The sequence below is a fragment of the Artemia franciscana genome, chromosome 20, assembly GCF_032884065.1.
Source record: "Artemia franciscana chromosome 20, ASM3288406v1, whole genome shotgun sequence".
NCBI lineage: Eukaryota > Metazoa > Arthropoda > Branchiopoda > Anostraca > Artemiidae > Artemia > Artemia franciscana.
The window spans coordinates 27,153,586-27,173,975 of record NC_088882.1 but is presented as its reverse complement, the minus strand read 5'-3'; the positions used below and the strand labels follow the sequence as shown (position 1 = coordinate 27,173,975).

Genomic DNA, 20,390 nt, shown 5'->3' with positions numbered 1-20,390 from the left:
GTACATCTGCTCTATTGTGTTAAATAATGAAAAGAATAACCTACCACCCATAATTTACTTTAATTTCATTCTTATTTAATTCATTTAGTAGAATAATCCAGTTCTACTTTCATTTAATTCATTTAGTAGATATGCTATTGTCCCAAACGAACAGGTAATTACACTAGAGATTAACTAATTGGGTTATATGTTCCGAGTGGTTTAAAGATGAGAATTCGGTGATACTGAATCTTCGGTAATACTGCTGAGTATATTCAGTCCTGAATATATACAGGGCATTTTATATATTACTAAAATATGTATCTTACCATCTCCTATGAAGAAGAGGCGTGCTAATCCTAAGGAGGCTGCAATCACAGGGACGGAGGGGGGCTGACAAGACATTGCATCTCTATTATGCAGCGTAAACGCGGTGCAGAGCAGAGAGGGTCGCCTCATCCCACCAGTATACGACTTAAGTTGACGCGTGAAGTGTCGAGACTCAAGCGAATTTTGACACTGACCAATGTTTGCTTTAAATGGGTCAAGCAAATCAAAGCTGTCGTTCTTTTCTTTGAGGTCTGGCAAGTTTGGCCCATGAATTGGTAAAAAAAAAAAAAAAAAAAAAAAAAAAAAAAAAAAAAAAAAAAAAAAAAAAAAAAAAAAAAAAAAAAAAAAAAAAAAATGTTCTGTCATTGTTTTTGTTTAAAGAAAACCCAGACATTAATTTTCTTACTAAAAAAAATTAAAAGCCTATAACGAAGAAATATTTCATTTATTAACTATTAGGTCTCAATCACAAGTACAAAGGAATGTATAGATTAAAAATTAAAAAGATCGTCAAAGAAAAGAAGAAAATCAGCTCTACTAAAGTTAGTTAATCTTTAAATTACGATTAACTCAAAAAGGTTCGTAAGGTGACAGACTTTTTTTCTGATATGTTATGATTTGCTACGCTATAAAGTTGAAAACCAACACATTTTACATTACACGATTGAATGTGATCTCCATGGCCTTGTTAATACATGAACATATTTACATTCAAAGGACTACTATCACCAATACTATAGTAGATTTACATTATTCAGAACAGGACAATAAAAATATTAGTTTAGTAATAATGCAACTAGAAGAAAGCAATTCAGATTGAAGATTCAAGGTATGTTGAAATAAAATAGAAAAAAAGAGACTAGCAAACCATTTTCCTTTAGGAATTTGAGTCCTAAGATACGGTCCGTCAGGTTGAGGTCTTAGGCCCCTAAATAATTAAGTGAATTAAACAATTTTTTCAAAACTAAAAAACACGGTGGATGCAAAACATGGCATGAAGCAAAAGCTGCGTTGTCCCTTCCAAAATTCGACTCATTAAGCAACAAAAATATTTTGGAACATATTGAAGTTTCATGTAGAGTTGCCTCAAAATATTTGAAGAAATGTTGTCTAAACAGAAAGTACAAATTTTTGCAAAAGACAAAAAGTACTTATTTCTAGATAAAGGTCTTGGAAAAATGTCTCAACAATTGCAAAATAATAATTTACACCCCAACAAAGGTAACATAACTCAATGCTTCCTCACTATCAACAATCTTGATGAACAATCACTATGAACAATCACTATGAACTTAAATAAAGAAATAAATTGTTAGCTATTAGCTGAAATAGATTAGGAAGATATTTCACTCTATCTAAACCGTTTACTCACCAAACTAGCTATCTTCACAGTACAAATGCAGGGGAAGGTGAAAAAAATAAAAAGATTACTGGCTTTGAATATTTTATCCCAATTATCTGGTGAAACATATATTTAGGATTAGTTTATGTTTGCTGATTTGTCTAGCTGTAAATAAGATTACGTCGAGCTATAGAGTTAACTGAAAATCATTTATATAGCAATCGCCAAGATCATGTTACTTTAGAGTTTAAATCCTTATTTTTAGAAACCCTTACAGTTAGAAAATACAAGGTTACAAGTCAATCATGTAATTTGAAACTCCAAAGAGTCAGAAATGTATGACGCATTGGGTCCTGTGGTGGCGCAGTGGATTTGACCTTAGCTTGGTATTACGGGACCCAGAGATCGAATCACGCTGCAGGAATGCACTGCAGGGCCGACGCATGGACCTTAGTAGTCAAGAAGCGTCGTTAATTCTTAAATAAAATAAATTCGAATAAAAAAAATAAAATAAAATCTTAAAATAAAATGGAGGTTTAAGCGTCAAGACCTTACACGGCTGCTATCACATTGAAGGTCAAAAAAAAAAAAAAAAAAAAAAAAAAAAAAAACAAAAAAAAAAAACTTTTATCTCCCAAGGCACTAAAATCTAAAAGAATATTTTTTCTTGGTACTTGGGAAAATTTGAATTTTGACGACTAAAATGGAAGTACGGGGCAGTCATGACATAAGAAATTTGTCACCCAATCAAATTCTACAATCCTATTACTTTCGCTTTATATGAGACTAGGCCCTCGTATCTCTTTCAAAATAACCAATAGCAGTACCATTAGTTGTAGCGTTAAAAATGGTTAATTGATATGCTTCATGCTAAATAAGATGCTTTGTTTTTTTTTATGCTTTTTGGGTATACCAATGATTTTAGCAATAATAACAATAACTGCTTGAAAAACTTAACAATAATAACCATCTATTGCCAGATAACCAATGAACAATATAACCAAATAAGATGCTTACTTTGTTGTTACGATGCTTAATGTAATTATTAAGCAATAATAATATATATTTCTGCTTAAAAGTAGAAGAATTAAAGCTGTATATTGGCAAATAACAATTGCCAAATAAGATGCTTCCTTTTTCTGATGCTTACGGTATCGACAAATGATTGTTTAAGGAATATTTTATAATGTCTACTTTAAAAATTGACAATAATAGCTCTGCCAAACTGTTTACGACGATGATTATTTTTGGGGTTATCAGAATCACTGAAGCGTCCACTTTGATAGGCTACTAACCATACGGGTCAATCCAAGTTTACTTCCGAGTAAAACTTTGGTCCTTTGCTCTATTTATAGTAGTGAAGTTAGCTAATTTGGCTTGCGAACAGGTTACTTGTCACTTAATACATCTAGAAAAATTAATATTATGAATGGTTATAAGAGCTTCGTCCACCAAGCTCGAGCAGGTACTTATCCGGGTGCTCCTCCCAGTCACAGGCGTTCAAATTCACCTTCTTTGCCCTTTCTACTTGACTCAGCTCCCACTTTTTATGCACTAGCTGTGCTTTCCTAAAAGCAAAAAAAGAAGTCAGGGCTGTGGCAAGGAAATTGAAGGCTTATACCACTACACTGTAAAACTAGAAGCAAAGTGGTTGCGTTTCTAGAAGGACAAGGGGAAATATATGCCCTAGCATATCTTAACATTCATAAGTAATACATTAAAAATTGAGAATGGATTGGTCAAAAACGGGGTTAAATAATCTTCAGTGTTGTTAGTGTTTTGGGAAAGCACTAGCTGTGCTTTCCATAGTTTACGTACTTTTCTTGTTATTATCAGCGATAGAACTTGACCGCCGTATAAATGTTTCGCTTCCTCTGAAATTAGTTCTTACATAAATGGTCATATCTCATTTGCATAACCCAATCAAGAGAAGAGGACAGTGATCTTCCAAAACAGCGAAAAATACAAAAATCGTAGCCATGAGGATGATTTCACAAACTTTTTAGTATCTTTATCAAAACAAAATTATGTGGTACTATGCACGCATCGTAAGATATCTAGGGTAAATAGAACGTAATGAAAAAAGAGAAAGCTTTGTATTGGTTCAACCGCTTCAATGTTCTTCATCGCACAAATATACATTATAGTTTCGTAATTTACCCACACATTTTTGGCGAGGTTTCTTTACCAATACAACGTAATTACTTGACACAGCTTTCCTTATCCGACTTTTTATGAAAAACTTCCAAAGTCAGATTTTCTATACGCCAGCAGTTTTTGGGCAAAACTGCAAGTTCCAATAATACTAAGAAAAAAGTTCTTGATATTGTAATTAGAGATATTGTAAATAATTTGTCCCATATTTTACCCGTCATTTTAATAATATTGACACGACTAATATTTAAAGTTTGATTAATATGTGTTTGATTTATATAATGTTTGTTTAAATTTTCCAGTGAGTGTTTTTCAAGGTATAAATTATTTTTGTCATGACATGCTAATGCTAGCTCCGGCTATTGCAGTGAATATATATATTCTATTCTAAAGAAAAGTGAGAAGATTAAAACTGGACGTCATTCCAAATACACAGAAAACTGTAAAAAAAAAAAACAAAAAAAAAACAACAACCGTGTTAGGTGTCATTTAACAGCTGCGATATGCGTTACAGGACACAGCTTTACCAATCATTACTAAAACAAGATCTTCGAAACAAACCTTGTTTCTTGACTGCAACATCCCCATACATGAACAAATTGTAGTTTATAGGGGATTTTCCTGCTTGAGAGGCGAGTGAAATCCTTGTCAATTTCAAAAGCAGGGTTCTTATAATCGGATCCGATTTGAAGTCCAAAAGGATAGCCACGTGCGGCAGTATTGAAGTACACAAGCTTTTCTCCACCTATAAAATGAAAGTCAAATCCGTCAAGGAAGTACCAATTTTCATACACTATTCATAAAAGAAATATGCATATCGTTAATATTACGTTTAAAGGTTACATCTGACATTTTTAAATTGCTGAAATAATTACAAAAATCGTTTGCAAAGCCGGATCAGCAGGGCAATATATATTCCGTTTGAAATTTCATGATCTACATTAACATTCTGATTTTCTCTTTGAGAACAGCTTACCAAACGGGTTTTTCAAATTACCTTAGAAGTGTTTAAACTTCCATCTGTAATCTTTTACGTTTTACTTCAAATTTTTCGCTGAGGAAGGTTGGACTGAGGTCTCTATCAAAATAATTGCATATTATCCTTTTTTTTTACTTTTTAACCTCGTTTTTTTTCTTCGTTCCATTTTTTTTTTCGTTTTTTCATGCCAAACCAGTGTGGTCTCAAAAACTATTAACCACACTCTCGACAACTAAAACAAACAGAAAGTTATTGGATACTTATGTTTTATACCGCAAACACTCAAGAAGTGAAATTAGGTTAATGCTAATGGATAATACCAAAACTTGGTGAAAATATAGTACTTCAGAAACAAATATGGCCTGCAAATTTGCACATTAGAGGGGGTGGTGGTAAAGTACAGCGGTCTGCATGCAAAATGTGTTAGCTACAATTCTTTTGCATGTTATGAAGTAAGAATTGTTTTCTAACTTCACGTTGTCCAAATACTTTACCCCCACCCTTCCCCCTAATGTGCAAATATATAGCCCAAATTATATCATTCCAATGTATTCCGTCACCCGCCACTTGTTTTCCACTGAGCGTAAGCCCATTGTTTCTTATACAGCTTAAACTTGAGTGTTTGCGGTATAATACATAAGTACCAATTATTGTAGAATTAAAATTACATCTACCAAGACATAGCAGAAACGCAATATATTTATTAAAATGCTCAGAGTTCGAAGCAACTAGGTAAACATGATATTGATATTGCAGTCAACCCTCAATTGTGATATTGTCAACCCTGTCTCCAAACGACTTCATTTTTCATTATCATTATGAAAAGGAAAGGAATTTTTTGGAAGCTAAAAAATTTATCCAGTATTTTTTTTCTTGGAATGGTTCATTTTAATTACCCTATGCCTGTATTACTAAAAAAAACGACTTTTTTTTCTTCGTAATGCAATTTCAAAAACTCGACATTTTTTACAGCAAAACCTTTCACCGACAGATTTTTAGCAGATTTCTAGAATAGCTCAGAATACTTTCCGTCACGACTTTTGTATGGCTAAGGCTCGTTTATCAGAAAAGCTTGAAAAATTAGAATAACAAAATTTCAGAATTCCGGATGTTTTCTACCTAGATTCTGTCCTGGTCCCGCAATTGAGAACCTATCTTCTAAAGTTCTTACACCGGAAGAAGGAGGGAAACGAGAATATCAGGTTCAACAATGTCCTCTCTCAAAACGCCTAAAACTACATAAAAACGTGCATTTTCCAGTTACTTCACGGAAAGAGGATATTTTTCTTCTTAGACCCTTCCTCGAACCAGTCATATAACTATTGTCTTACTTATGCATGGTTACATTAAAGAAATTATGCACGAGAGGGCTGCTTTAAGCCAATCCCAGCAAATGAGTCATTTTTGTCTTTTAAGGATCGCCTTTCATTTTTTATTTCTTTCTACCTTTCTTTACTGCTATTCTCTAAAATTCCTTTCTTCGAAAAGCTCCCAAATTCTTTTGTGCTAGTCAACATCGTCTATCATACCAACACAATCGAAAACTCCCATCTTATCAGAGAGAAAAATGTACGATTTTAAAGGCTTATAGTTTAATTAGAAAATAGAATGCTTAGAACGCCAAAACTGAAGATCTTCCATTTCACGTCGTTGGATTCATTTTGCTGGATATAAAAAGTTTTTTTTTTACTTGAAAATTAGTTTAAACAAGAATTTCATGGGTTTGGTAATGAGGGAAATGAGATGAAAAATGAGTAGCTATAAAGCATGAATTTTCAAAATCCATATCCGAAAAAGAATCTGCTTAAACAACGAAAATAAAATTCAGGATAAAACTTCAGGTTTTACAGAAAAAATTAAAAAACAAAATTACACAAAACATGATTTAAGATCCAGAATTGTAGAGTAAGCTGTCTTTGGATGATTGTATTACATTCCTCTAAATTGAAATGTTTCCCTGTAACTCTGTTATGGATAGAAGGAACACATTGCAGTGAGTTTATTAGTTTGAGGAGCTAGTCTTGTTTTAAAGTATTTCACGAACGGGAGCTGTAACGTATTGACTACCCGAATTAGAAAGTTTGGTTAGTCGAGTTTTGCAAGTTTTTATCCTATCCGTTGTTACAGCTAATTGCTAGAATCTGACGAATCAGTCACTGGCCATACCCATTCCCTTAGTAGAAGACAAGTAACTTCTAGAAGGAATCTGAGATCGACGCGCTTAAATTATATTTTCTAGGCTTCTTTTTTGATAACTGTTAATTTTCCTAGAAAATTTCATTTGATTCGATTTTAATTGGATTAGAAAAGCGACCGATTAATTAAGCATATCCATGGCCCTAAAGAACACTTTACTTTTGATGACAAATGAGACACAAATTTCTCCTTTACGCATCTTGACCAGGTTCGATAAACATAATTTACTGCTTACAGTAAACAGCATAAAGAGTTAGGTCCAAAAGGATAATATACGCCTCTCTACGAGCTTTAAAACTGCAGTTTGTCTAGTGATTGCTAACTATTTTCAATTGACTAATCGTTGTTTTTCTATTAATTGTCCATTGATAGACTATCGCATGCACGCATAGGCTTGAATTTGATATCAAAAAGTTCAAAATTGTTCATCTTCAAGCAGCTTCAACTTCAAAAACTTTTTCAATTTTTCAACTAAAAACTCCAACAAAAATTTACTCCAGCAACTCCAGCCAGCTCCCCAGGATTTTTATTGCCCCAGAATTTAGTACTTTCTCATCATTCTGTGTCTATTGTAACAACAAACGACTGATCTTCCTTTCTGGATTAAACCAGTTGGTCCTACAACCACACCTGGGCTCCCAGTCGGGTCAACTCGCATACACGCCAAATACATCTTTTGATGCAAATAACTCACATTTCATCCGTTGTTTAAAAATTTAAAAATGTTTAAAAATCCGTCTTTTAAAAATTTTAAACTCCATTGCACTACCACATTACTAACATAAATCAGCAGTTCGGAAAATCTTTACAAATTTTCCAATCAATCAATTCAGCTCGCAATCAATTTTCCATTGGAAGACAAATTTGGAGGAAAGCAGACTAATTTGGATAACAAATTGGAAAAAATCAAAAATTTAAAAAAACATTTACAATTCTCAATCAATAAAACTTCAGGGTTTCTTTCCACTTCACAAAATCTCTTCTTTGCTTCTCTCCTGGGCGAATAGAAATTCGTCATTTTCTATCGTATTATCCCGTAGAAAAACAAGTTTCTGTATATAATATTCGATTAAGGAATCTGGACCATTTCTGGTCTTCAGTATTGATTCAGTAATTTGTCAAAGTATTTGTTGTGTTTTAAGTGTTAGTATTTTACTCAGAAGTCGCCTATTACGGTCAATATTGTGAACACTGTACTAGAGTGATTCAAGACCTCAGTCGAATCTCCTTTTTGCGTGGGAGACATGACTGACTCCAATTTGGAAAAATTATGGAGAGGTAAACAAAAGGCGACCAAAAGATGGGCTTCTGGTGGTTAGAGGATGCCTTTTATTAGCAGAACGGCAATTTTTTATGGAATATTTTTTGGTGTATATGATGGTCAGAAGTTTGTTTGGTTCAGTTGATGTTTAAATTTATAGTGTAGGTGGTATATAAAGTTTAAAGCTAAATTTCTTTTTAAATTTGTCATCACTGAGAGGAGTGAAGGTGGAATTTTGTAAAATATTTAAAAAAAGAGACCCCAGTAGAAATCTCAAACAATCAAGATAAAATCACAGCTCGGGTTCCAATCAAGCCCAGTCCTCATAAAATAAACAGTGTTGTAAATTTTAAGTATTCAATTACAGATTTTTGCGAATATAAATTATGATTACTAATTTTATAGACAATATAGGTCAAAACTTACGATCCAGGACTCGGAACTGGGGAGTCAATTGTAGAGCCATGCAGTTTTTGTTGCCCCAGAATTTAGTACTTTCTCGCCATTCTGTGTCTATTGCAACAACAAACGACTGATCTTCATCACCACGAGCTAACATTACCGTTGGGCCTCTGTAGCCAAAAATGTGATGGTGAAAACGATTTAAACTCAAACCATTCTGGTCACTATCATATATATTCGTCCAGTGGGTTGGAATGTCAGGATTTAGCTATAAGAGAGATCAAAAACTACAACATCATTGACGTCAAAGATACGGATCATGGCGGTCCCAGGCGCGTTTTAAATAGAAGGCACAACCTGATTTAATAACACACGAAGTCTGTCGCATACAATCTAAATATACAGAACAATACCAACCAACAGTATCTTAGGTATCCACAAAAGTCTATATTGGCTGTCAGACACATTTGCAAATATTGGAAGTGATACCACTAATTTCTTTTATCAAATTACCTAATATTTTTTTTTTCAAATTACGTTACAATTTCTTTTTTAACCATAAAACACAAACAAATGTTGAATTATCCAAACAAAAGTGGATGTTGTATATACACGCAGAAACATTTACAAGGGTAACACAGTGCCTTACTGACAATGCTACCCCAGAAGTTCCGAACCTTTACCAACAACTCCCTATATATTCCATATAGCCTATAGATTAAATGACGATGAATTTTGCATTTTTTGTTCCAGTTTTTGGTTCAAAGAATGAACTCTAAACAACTCATTCAACTTATTTTTCCAGTATTTGAAATTACATCCCTTTCCGCAAGTAAAATTAAAAATGCCGGGACCCTCAAAAATATATTTTTTCTACGTGCGTGCCTGGATATAGACAACGGCTTGTTTTGGTGCAGCCTATACAATTGTAGCCAAAATACCATTTCCATTCAATGAATGAGCAGTGTTTTTGTGTTTGGTAGTCGCTGTTTTTTCTTCTTTGTGGGGCTGTCCAAAATGAAATGATTAGACCCAAGCATGGTAAAAGGGTCGTAAGGGCCTATTTGAAAGGTTTGGTGCCAATTTTTGGGCAAAAGAAGCTACTATCCACAAATTAAAATAAAGCAAATACTTACAAAAAAAACAACAAACAACTGATAGCTAGTACAAGAACGTCGAAATGGAGCAAAGGAGACATATTAGAGAAACGTAAAAGACCATAATGGTAAGGCAAACAAAAATATACACACAACATAAATATATGGTCAGCAAAACACAGCAAGTCAGAAAAAAAAGATGAAAAGATGAAAAGCTTTAGGAAATATAAAACACAAAAGTCGAGCTATTTAGCAGCTTCTATAATTACATGCTCAATCAGCTCGGATCTACAATCCACTGATACTCCCCCTGGAGCGAGCCAGAAGAAATTTAAAATGCTTCTATATACGGGAGGGGGGAATAAGTCAATGGAATTCGGACATTTTAGACCGAAGTACTTAAGTCAAAAATTCAGTCAGTTGATGATATCTCATTTCTAGGTAGACAAAATTAGCTAAGCTAGTCCTTCTTAATATGTCGAGTGCAGAATAGGAAGTCGAGAAGATACTTTTAATAGCTTTCATTTCAGGGGGCAAGCGTATTCATCGCAAGGCAAACAAGAATAGATTACTTTAAAGTTATCAAGATCTATGCCATACATACTTTCAAAGCACTTTTAGATCTTGGCCTGCAAAACAAAAGGTAATTCTGTAGGGAGCAAAAGGAATTTAAAGTGCTTTCGATCACATTTTAAGATAGCTTAATATCAGTATTATCAATAAGTTCATTTTTAGCACTACGAATTTCGAGCCTAAACCATTCTTCGAGAAGAAATGTTATTTGTCGAAGGCTACAAAAAGTCACATCGTCAGAAAACTTGCCTAATTTTAGTACCCTGGGGAGCCCCACAATACTAATACTACTGCTAATACTAATAACAACTCATTGTTGCATAAACCGCCTGAGGCCAACAAAGCTACATACGCTCCAACCCACACCAACCTATTCAAAGATTCGTCCTTCAACCCGTCCTACTAGGTTTCAATATTCTTTTAACCCTTTTATATGACCTCTTCCTACCTCATTCAGGGGCTGGCCTTCTTTTATTTAGCCGTAGATGGATAGCCAATAAGCATAATCTTTGGTAATCTGTGATCGTTCACCCATAAAATGGGCCTAATTATCCGAACCTTTTTCATATTTTGGCCCCCAAATGAGGGGACAATTTTTCTTCGAACAGTTTATTGCTAGATCTATGGCCAGTAAATTAAATGCCTAAAACTGCCTTTGAATAATTCATCTGGAAATACTTAATAAATTTTCCCCAGTCTCTTGAATCACCTACAGTTTAAAGCCATACTGACCGGTACGACTTTCAACATTTTAATAGTATTGCAGATTTGTCTTCCCATTTTTGAATTCTTTTTTTTTTTTAACCGCGAAAACACATTCTGCACCTTGGTTATTCTACTTTTATCATCGTCACTGCGTCCACCATCTTTACTAATAATGATACACACGTAAGTGAAGCTACCCACTTGATTGACTTTTTGCTACCTAACATCACCTATTTCTTCTCGTTTATTTCTAGCCTAAGCGACTTAGTATTTTTAACATTAATCTTCAACCAGTTTTGCAGCCTATACAGTCAAAACCTAAAAAATTCATAAATTTTGCTAACATATTCATAAAGGAAACTTAAACCATCAGTATAATGTAAGTTTAAGAGTTTTACCTTCCCATCTGATAGTATGTTCTCCCATAATCTTTGCAGTGTTCCTTAGATCGAAGTTCATAAAAATAATTCATATAAACCTGGACACGCCACAACCGGGTTCAAAATCAAACCAGGTACTTAACTCATTTCCTACCTTAACCGCATCAATATTGTTCTCGTACATAACACTAATCACTCTAATGCACTTATGGTATACCATGTAATGATAGGACCTTCACTAAAACTTTTCTGTCCGCCAAACCAAATGTCGGTTCATGTATACAAAACTAAGAACTACAGGATTTATTCAAAATAGGTGATAATAAATAATTATGTCCAATAAGGACATAAGTTGATGATTCGCAATACATACATACAAAACTAAACTTAATCCTAATAAGGAGTAGAACCCGAGAAAATACAAGCTAAAATTCTTAGTACATATTTGCACATTCGGTTCTTTTGGTACACGAATAATTGTTTGAGGCTCAGGAGTAACGAATTAACGTCAAAATCAGTAAAAAAAAGTGCAACATTGCTTTTCAAAAAAAAGAAGAAAAAAAGTGCTGGCTAATGCACAGGATAGCCCTTTACTAAATGATCATAATACATTCTGCAAGCATGGGGAAGGAGTAAAAATTATTTATTGATACCACTATTAACAACTCATTGCTACGCTAAGCTTCACTCTTTACTCCCCCATAAAATCATTTCTTGTGACCTCGTCCTAGTCTATTAGAGGACGTTTTATTTTTCATTTGGCTTTAGATGCAGCCAGTAAACAAAAAAAAATATTCACCGCTAGAACTAAACAAATACTAAAGTCAGGTTAGAATAAACGCAAACTGTGTAGTGTCTTATATTACTTCTTTATTTTCTCCTCCGGTTTTGATTGTTTTCCACACAATTGTAAAAAACACTTCAGAAGAAAAACTTGCCTCTTCAAGCTAACTTGGATAAAAACAAAAAGTTCTAGATCTTCCAGACCATCTTTCTTCTTTGTCGACCAACAACCGTTAGTGGTTCTAACGAGTGTTTATAATAGAGTTATTAATATATCAAACAACAAAACAATAAAGCCATAAAAAGATTGAATTTGCTATAACAAAAATAGAAAACTTATCTTCTTAATCAAACACTTACCAATTTCGCCAGCAAGGTTTGTGGATCTGATATTGAAAAGCCAATGGGGGTCCCACCTTCAGGTGCTCTATTAAATACATCTGGTAGGATACAGCTCAGCAACCAAACTTGGGACAAGTGAAGAAGTCCACTGAACGCAGTGGGAGACGGACTTGAAGACTCTTCCTTGAGTCCCTCTTTCAACGCTTCCACTGATAAATATGGCCGTTTTTCAAAAAAAGATTTTTCTGATATCATTTTTTGTAGTTTGAGCCCAACAGACGTATGATATTCTTCTTTTAGTAGTTCGACGTCATCGAAAGAGGGTGATGGTTTCATTTTTGATTCTGGAAACTCTAAAATGGAATTTATATTATCTAGTCGGATTTTCTCGTGAAGCAAAGCAGTGGTTCTATCTCTTCTTTTCCATGTATACAAAAAAAAAAAAAAAATCTTGAGATTAGTGAATTGCATTATCAATTAAATGACCTACTCAATGTAATAGCTCGAAAATATCCCTCAAAATGGAAATTAGATATTAAAATCCACATCCTCTCCGTATGGTTTGTTGATACCCTCGATGTATACTTATGAAGGATTTTATAATCTTTCTTCTTGTGGCCAACGTATAAAATTAAAGGAAAACTCGGATAAAAGGAAACCCGAGAGTAAACATTTTTTTCTGACCGTTCTAGGTTCATCATTAGAAACGTCAATTTCTGTCAAACTCAATCGTAGCACAGTGGATTTTAGCGCTACGGGACCCAGGTTAAACCCTGCAATCAGAGGATCTGCAATGGCATTGAGATTATGCATTAGCATTTCTTAAGTATACAAAAGAAGAAGAAAAAGATTTCTTCCTAAAAAGGTAAGAAAGAGTATGTTCTGTCATTTCCCATGACAAGGTTTGTTACATAGTAAGAGTTCTCTAGAAAATATAATGTGCAATGAGGCGGTAAAGCAGAATAAAAATCATAGTCAACCGTTTATATCAGTGATCATGCTACTACTGCTACTACTACTAACAACTCACTGCAGCATCCAACTACATGACACTAACACAGCTACACACGCTCTTCATTCGTCCTAATTGAAGAAGTTGCTATTTCCGGGGTGGTATGCTTTATGCTGCATTGTTTTACACGGGTATCCACCCATCTAGGAGATCAAATTACTTTAAACATATTGGGGTCACTTATTACCTTTATCGTGTTTTCCTTTTGTATCTGCTTTACTCCTACCGTGATATGAAGCTTGTCAAAAAATATCTCAACATAAATATTATAGCTGTTTTTGCATATGTTACGTGTTAGGCTTGTTATAAATTCTCTAAGTTCCATTGTTTCAATAAAAGAGCAATAACGAAAGCAATATCCCACTGGGCTCAATAGTTTTCAAGTATAAGATGCATTATTACAGCTACATGCCTATTGAGTGTTTCTCTCCCAAGACATCATCACAAAGAGCGGATTACTATAGAAAGTTGGGAGAGGACTCAATAAATCAAAAACTGAAATTTCAAGTGATCTTAACAAGAACAAAACTGATTAAAAAGCAGCAATTAGCCTAAGTTACCAAAACAGCCCTAGATGGCATCAGACCAATATTTCAGTCCACTCATCTTCGTAAGATCAAAAAATCTAAATATATACCTCTGGGACAGCATGACATGTGTATCTCCTGGCGGAAGGCCCAATCATCGAAATATGCCATTTAGAAAAGATTTTTCTAGATATACTTTAGTATAAAGATAAATATGTTAAACCTTTTTGAAATCAGGCGCCCAAAGATTACGGCCTGCAATATTACCGGAGCCGGGGGCCTAAGACCCCACATCCCCCTCATAAATGTAGAAGTGTCACACCTCTTTGAAGTTGTAGATTTCGGGAATCATTTATGAAATGGTCTTACAAGATCAGATAACTGCCCCAAATCAAAACATGCAAAATGCATGTAAAACAAAAATTTGCTAAAAGAGCTGGGAGATCACAAATTAGACATAGGAAGGGAAGAGAGAGGGGAATACAATGACTAGATTCTTGCCTTTATATCCCCAGAAATGGATACCACATTCTAAAAATAGCTCATTTCAAAATATAGACTTAATAAGTTGATTTTAGTTGAACAGTAGCCAAGTAATAGCCTGTTAAAATCAAGATTATGCGCTAATTTTGGTCTATTTAATTATAGAGCTCTGGGGCCTAAAAGCCTTTCTTCTCTCCATTTCATAATATAGACATGTTTCATCTCATTCGATTTTGGCGGAAAAATTTACAGATTACTTAAGAGACTGATTTATACTTACCTGGATTACCCTAAGCAAATAAGCAAGTTGATTCCTGTTGAGTTCACTGATTACAAATAATAGCTAAAGTTGCGAGTATTCTAAAACTAACTAAATTCAGTTAGTTCACGATTTCCCCTCAATTTTAGTTTCCCCCACTTTACAAAGAAATTCAGAAATGCATTCTAAATATATACTACAGATATCTATACATCCTATACATACTTTCTTTCGTTTTCGGCCGCTCATTTTGCAATTCGAACTAATAATCGTGATAAGTGAGTTAAAAAACATCTCAAATTGGCTCTAAACAATCAAGAAAACCTTATTGAGCTTGAAATTACGGAGAATAACCTTGCATCAGATTTAATTTGTATAACCGAGGTTCAGTCCCAAAACCTGGATACTCTGAAGATGGCTTATTTTAATGAGCTTGTTAAACTTCGCCCGCGTGATCATTACCTTGGTAAAAAGGGTGGAGGGGTAATGATTTTTTGTCGTGACAATTTGTCTAGGAATAAATGAGCATGATGAAATAATTAGGTAAAGTTAAACCGAACGTTCTACCACGTCAATTAACTAATATCATTGTTGGTTGTTTTTATTATTCATCCGGATAAAAATCGGAGCAGCGTAAAGCCTTCTTGGAAAAATTCCAGGCATCGCTTGCTTACCTCCAATCTAAACATCCAAACGCTTGGATCCTATGTACTGGGGACGGAAATGACTAAACACTAGTCGTCTTTGTCGGGAAGCTAATTTAAAACAAATTATTAATATCCTAACAACAAAAGGTGGTACTGCCCTTGACATTATTTGCACAAACATGCCTGAATTGTATCAAAACCCAATTCCTTCCCCCTACTTGGTGGCAGTTACCATTTTATGCTTTCGCTAAATATCCATATCCGCAAGTATAGATTTGATGAATTTAAGTATCGACCAATTGCTGATAGTTGTCTGCTTAAATTGGAACATGGCTTTCAGAAGAGCAATGGAAAGGTGTAATCGCTGCCGACAAATCGAATAAGAAAGCCAAACTTTTCCAAGAAAAGCTTATCAGTAATTATTTACTACATTTTCCAGAGGTGAAAAAGAAAAGATGTTCTAATGATAAGCCGTATATAAATGATACAATAAAAAGTTTAAACCAACAAAAATTAAGACTGTTTCACCAAGGAAAAACTGAAGAAGCTGACCTGCTAAGAAGATTTTTAAAGAAGCAGACTCGGAAAGCTCTAGCACAGTATCACCATAATATAGTATATGGCCTCTTTAAAGAATGAACCCAGCAGTGCTATAATGCGGTCAAGAAAATCAGTGGTAAAACAGTCAAAAATATTGACTTGAATCTTGATGTTCCCTCTGAAACTACAGCTAATTTACTAAATAAACATCTTGCCGCTATTGTACAAACCCACCCTCCTCTCTCATGTAATATTCCCTGCCCCCTAGCTCCAGACCACGGTATCCCAGCAATACAACCTGTTGATGTTGAGGCGAAAACATGTAAACTAAAGAGAACTTCAATATGCCTCCTTGATATTCCAATCGATTTAGTAGAAGGATTTCCTGATAAATTATCAAAACCTTTATCAAATATTTTTAATACTATAAGTAACAGTGGTTCATTCCTTAAGTGGTTGAAAAAAGGATTTATTACACTCATAACCAAGAAAGGTGTTAGTTTGGATTTTTATGGAGTCCGACCAGTGACCTTAACATCAATATTCTCTAAACTGTATGAGAGCTTTGCAGCAGATTGGCTTAAAGAGACGGTCCTTGAACTTTTTGAGGAACAACAAGGGTTTATCAACGACACATTACCTGGTCAGTCTCCTCGATACTGTATATAAACTACTTGACGAGCCATATACCTGGCTCAATCTCCTTTCAATTTACCTCCAAAAAAGGCTTTTGATCTTCTTAGTCATAACGTTTTAGTTGAAAAATTACTGAACGAATTTAAAGTACCTCATTTCTGTTATATTGTTGCATCTTTTCTGTCGAATAGGAGTCGAGTTGTTAACTACTAAAGTATTTATTCTGATTCACTCCCTGTTTCTTGCGGAGTTTCGCAGGGTACGCTTTTTGGTCCTTTACTATTTTTGGTAATTAATCAGCTGATAGATAGAAGTTTGTGGAGGACATTTCATTGCTCGAAAAGTGCAGAAGAAATATTAAGATAAGTGCAATGGAAATCCTGAAAGACGTTACAAGTGAAGCAGCCCAGTCAAAAATGAAAGTGAATTCCCATAAATCTAATATTATGATCCTTAGTTTTCTTAAATCAAAGCCATCATTACAACTCCAGTACCTAATGAAATAATTAGTGCAAAAAATTAACTCTTGGGGGCGCTCTATTATTGAACAGGCCAGAGCATCTCTGTCTCTCCTTAAGCTATTTGCTAAATTTTCATGCCCAAAAGCATCTTTTATCCGTTCACTGCTTGAGTATGCTTGCCCGGTGTGGCATTTTGGCCTTACGGTGGATCAGTCCGATAGGGTAGAAATTATCCGGAAGAGAGCCCTGAGAATTATTTACGGTCAGGGCAAAGTACCTTACATTTTCCTCCTCAAGAAATTCCGCCTCCCTACCTTGACAGACCGAGTACTCTTGGCACTAATTTCGGGAATAGTCTGCGTCATAACAAACACTTTCAATGTATACTCCGAGCCCCTTGTTGCCCACCAAAGCCCCGTTTACCTCGATCAAAGCACACAAAAATTCCGGTTCTAGATCCTATCAATGCAAGAACTGACCGTTACAGAAAGAGCTTTGTGACAGCGTTCGATTGAAGCATGAATAAATGAAAATTGTTTTATATTATGTTAATGTGTTATGCGTATTGTTTATGTGTCAGTTCGGTTGTTTCATTTTTATTTGACAGGCCAAGTGGGTTCATCGCTGTATATTTTTATAATGTACTTATGTATGTGTTTTTTTTTTACACAATGGAGGCTACCTGACAGAAAGCAACTCATTAAACTAATTCAAGAGTCTAATAAGTTGCATCATGTTTATACTCCTGCACTGAATGCGGAAAGGGGATTGGGCCACTTTTAAATAATTTTCAGAATTGAAAAGATTGATTTAAAATTATGTAGTTTGAATTATGAGACGTAAATCTACAGCCCTAATGGAGTTACTTTTTTGTTTAGGATTGGAAGGGCACATATATACGAACTGCAAGTTTGTTTTTCAAATGAAAACAATCAAGTTTTGCCAATGATTTAAAATTGCGAAGTACCACAGTGAAAGAAACAAACGGCAAACAACGACTTAACATTAGACACAAGAATTTCATTGCCTTCATTGTAAGGAACATTTAACTTTGCCTAGTCGACCCTTCAGAAAAAAAAACAATTCACTGTCAGAAACTCTGGAAATGAGATACTTTAGACCCCATTTCTAGGTGGAAAGCTAGTACAAAATACACCCTTCTTGAAAAAACAATGTCATTTTACAACGAAAACACCGTTTCTTCCAAGCGGTTTTGTATAAATGATAAATAAGTTTAACAGTGTAAATAAAATATAAACTTTACCTTTAGTTTTAATTTCGAACCTATTTTGAGATACGGGGTCATTGATTAATCTATGAACTCCAATTAAGTTTTGAATATGGCTGTTTGATTTCCCGCAAGAAGTTCCACTTTCAGAAAGTTTTTTTTTATATTAATCTATGTTTTTTTTTAGATTGGAAAAGTTTTATTATGGTTTGGTATCATGAATATTTTTCCAGTTTTTCATGGTTATCTGCTTAAAAATTAAAGCACAGAATTCTAATTAAAATTATTCAGTTGCACAAGGTGAGTGTTGTATTTGACGTAATTAGTGCAGAATCTTCGTTCGATTTAAAATCAACGTTTATGATGGTTCATGATCCAACTGTCGATTCAGCAGCAATATCTAGATCGAATATACTCAAAAGAAACCTCCACAGAGAATGTTCAAAAGATCATGCATTAATGAAAATGCAATTGATAAGAGATATATATATATATATATATATATATATATATATATATATATATATATATATATATATATATATATATATATATATATATATATATATATATATATATATATTCTCTTGACTTGAGCCTATGCTCGGTCTGGCGCGGAAAAGATTTCATATGGACAACTTGGATTTAGATACTGCATTTTGATTGAGCCTATATGTACAGATATATATTTGATATACAGAACCTAAATGGCTATTGAGAACCTTGATGCACACAGCGTCTTTAGATTCATTTCAACGTCCCCTGAAAGTTTCGATACCCTTAACGACGCTTATCATAAGCCACGTTATGATAACCAGAATAAACATATAACCTTTTGATCTACTTACATTCCATGAATGTTTTACTAAATAAACTTTAACTGTTCCTGAGATATTGCAGAAACACTTTTTGATAACCTGATGCAAATAGTGTCTTTTAATTTAGTTCAAATTCATCTCAACATTCCCTGAAGATTTCAACTTAATACCCTAAGCCGTTATTGAAATATTGCAGTTACGCCCCTTATACAGCCTGAACACCCATAGTGTTTTTGTCTCAGTTCAACAACCCTCTTAAAATTCCTCTGAAAGTTACAATATTATACCCAACGCCACTCCTGAGAAATGAAAGATACGCTCTTTTGACCAACAGGATACACAAAACCTACTGTGTTCTGATTCAGTTAACATTCCCTCAATATTCTATTAAATTTTCATCTTGACACACTTAGCCGTTGGTGAGATAGCGTAGATAAACCCTGTTTACAACCTGATGGCACAGAGCTTTTTGATTTATTTCAATATCTCCGCCAACACTTACAGAAGGTCTCAACATAGTAGCCTTAGCCGTCCCTAGTGTTTTGATTAATTCAACATCACCCAGAGCACTCCTTAAAAAGTTTCATCTAAACATCCCTAGCTGTTTCTGAGATACTACAGAAGCCCCTCTTTTCCATCACAAAACACATGTTCAAGAATTGCCGACTTAAACTATTTACAGCCCTTTTCCCAAAGTCCTTGGGGATCATGTCTTACCTAGAGGCATATTTATTGAACCTTTACACTATTTTCAACAAATAACTATTCCAAAATTCTGACTGAATGGCTTAGGAGGGTACGGGACCCATTAAAAAAGGAGGACCAGGTAGGGGGACTAGTAACCCTCCAGTCCCTTTGGAGACTTAGAGAGGATACTAGAACTTCCGAATTCCAATCGATTGACCCCCCCCCCCAAAAAAAAAATGGTATACCACCGCTTCGAAAATACTATGGATGCATATAGTACCTTTTGATTAAGTTCATTACTCCCCTTAAATTTCCCTGGAAGCTTAAACTTAATATTCTTAGCCGTTACTGAGAAACCGCATCCCCCCCCCTTTTCACTATAAAATACACGCTTCAACAATTACCAATTTACATTAATTACGTCCCTTGCTCATGAACCTAAGGTGGTGATGTCATCCCCGGAGGCATATTTATTGGACATTTCGGCTATTTTGAACAAAATGGCCATCTTTACTACACGCAACGAAAGTGTAGTACTTGTGATAATCATTTTAACCAAAAAAACATGA

General features: G+C 34.5%; 1 protein-coding gene across 1 annotated transcript in view; it reads right to left on the bottom strand.

Moving 5' to 3' along the window:
* Nucleotides 1–2,876: 2,876 nt before the first annotated feature.
* The window catches only part of LOC136039978 (uncharacterized), a 54,452-nt gene continuing 36,938 nt past the window's right edge, over nucleotides 2,877–20,390 (bottom strand). Inside the window, exons 7-10 of the mRNA XM_065724040.1 lie at nucleotides 12,542–12,876; nucleotides 8,668–8,911; nucleotides 4,367–4,550; nucleotides 2,877–3,219 (exon numbers count right to left, since the gene is read on the bottom strand). Coding sequence (XP_065580112.1) covers nucleotides 3,075–3,219; nucleotides 4,367–4,550; nucleotides 8,668–8,911; nucleotides 12,542–12,876 — 908 coding nt within the window. The 3' untranslated portion in view covers nucleotides 2,877–3,074. The remainder of the gene's footprint in view (nucleotides 3,220–4,366; nucleotides 4,551–8,667; nucleotides 8,912–12,541; nucleotides 12,877–20,390) is intronic.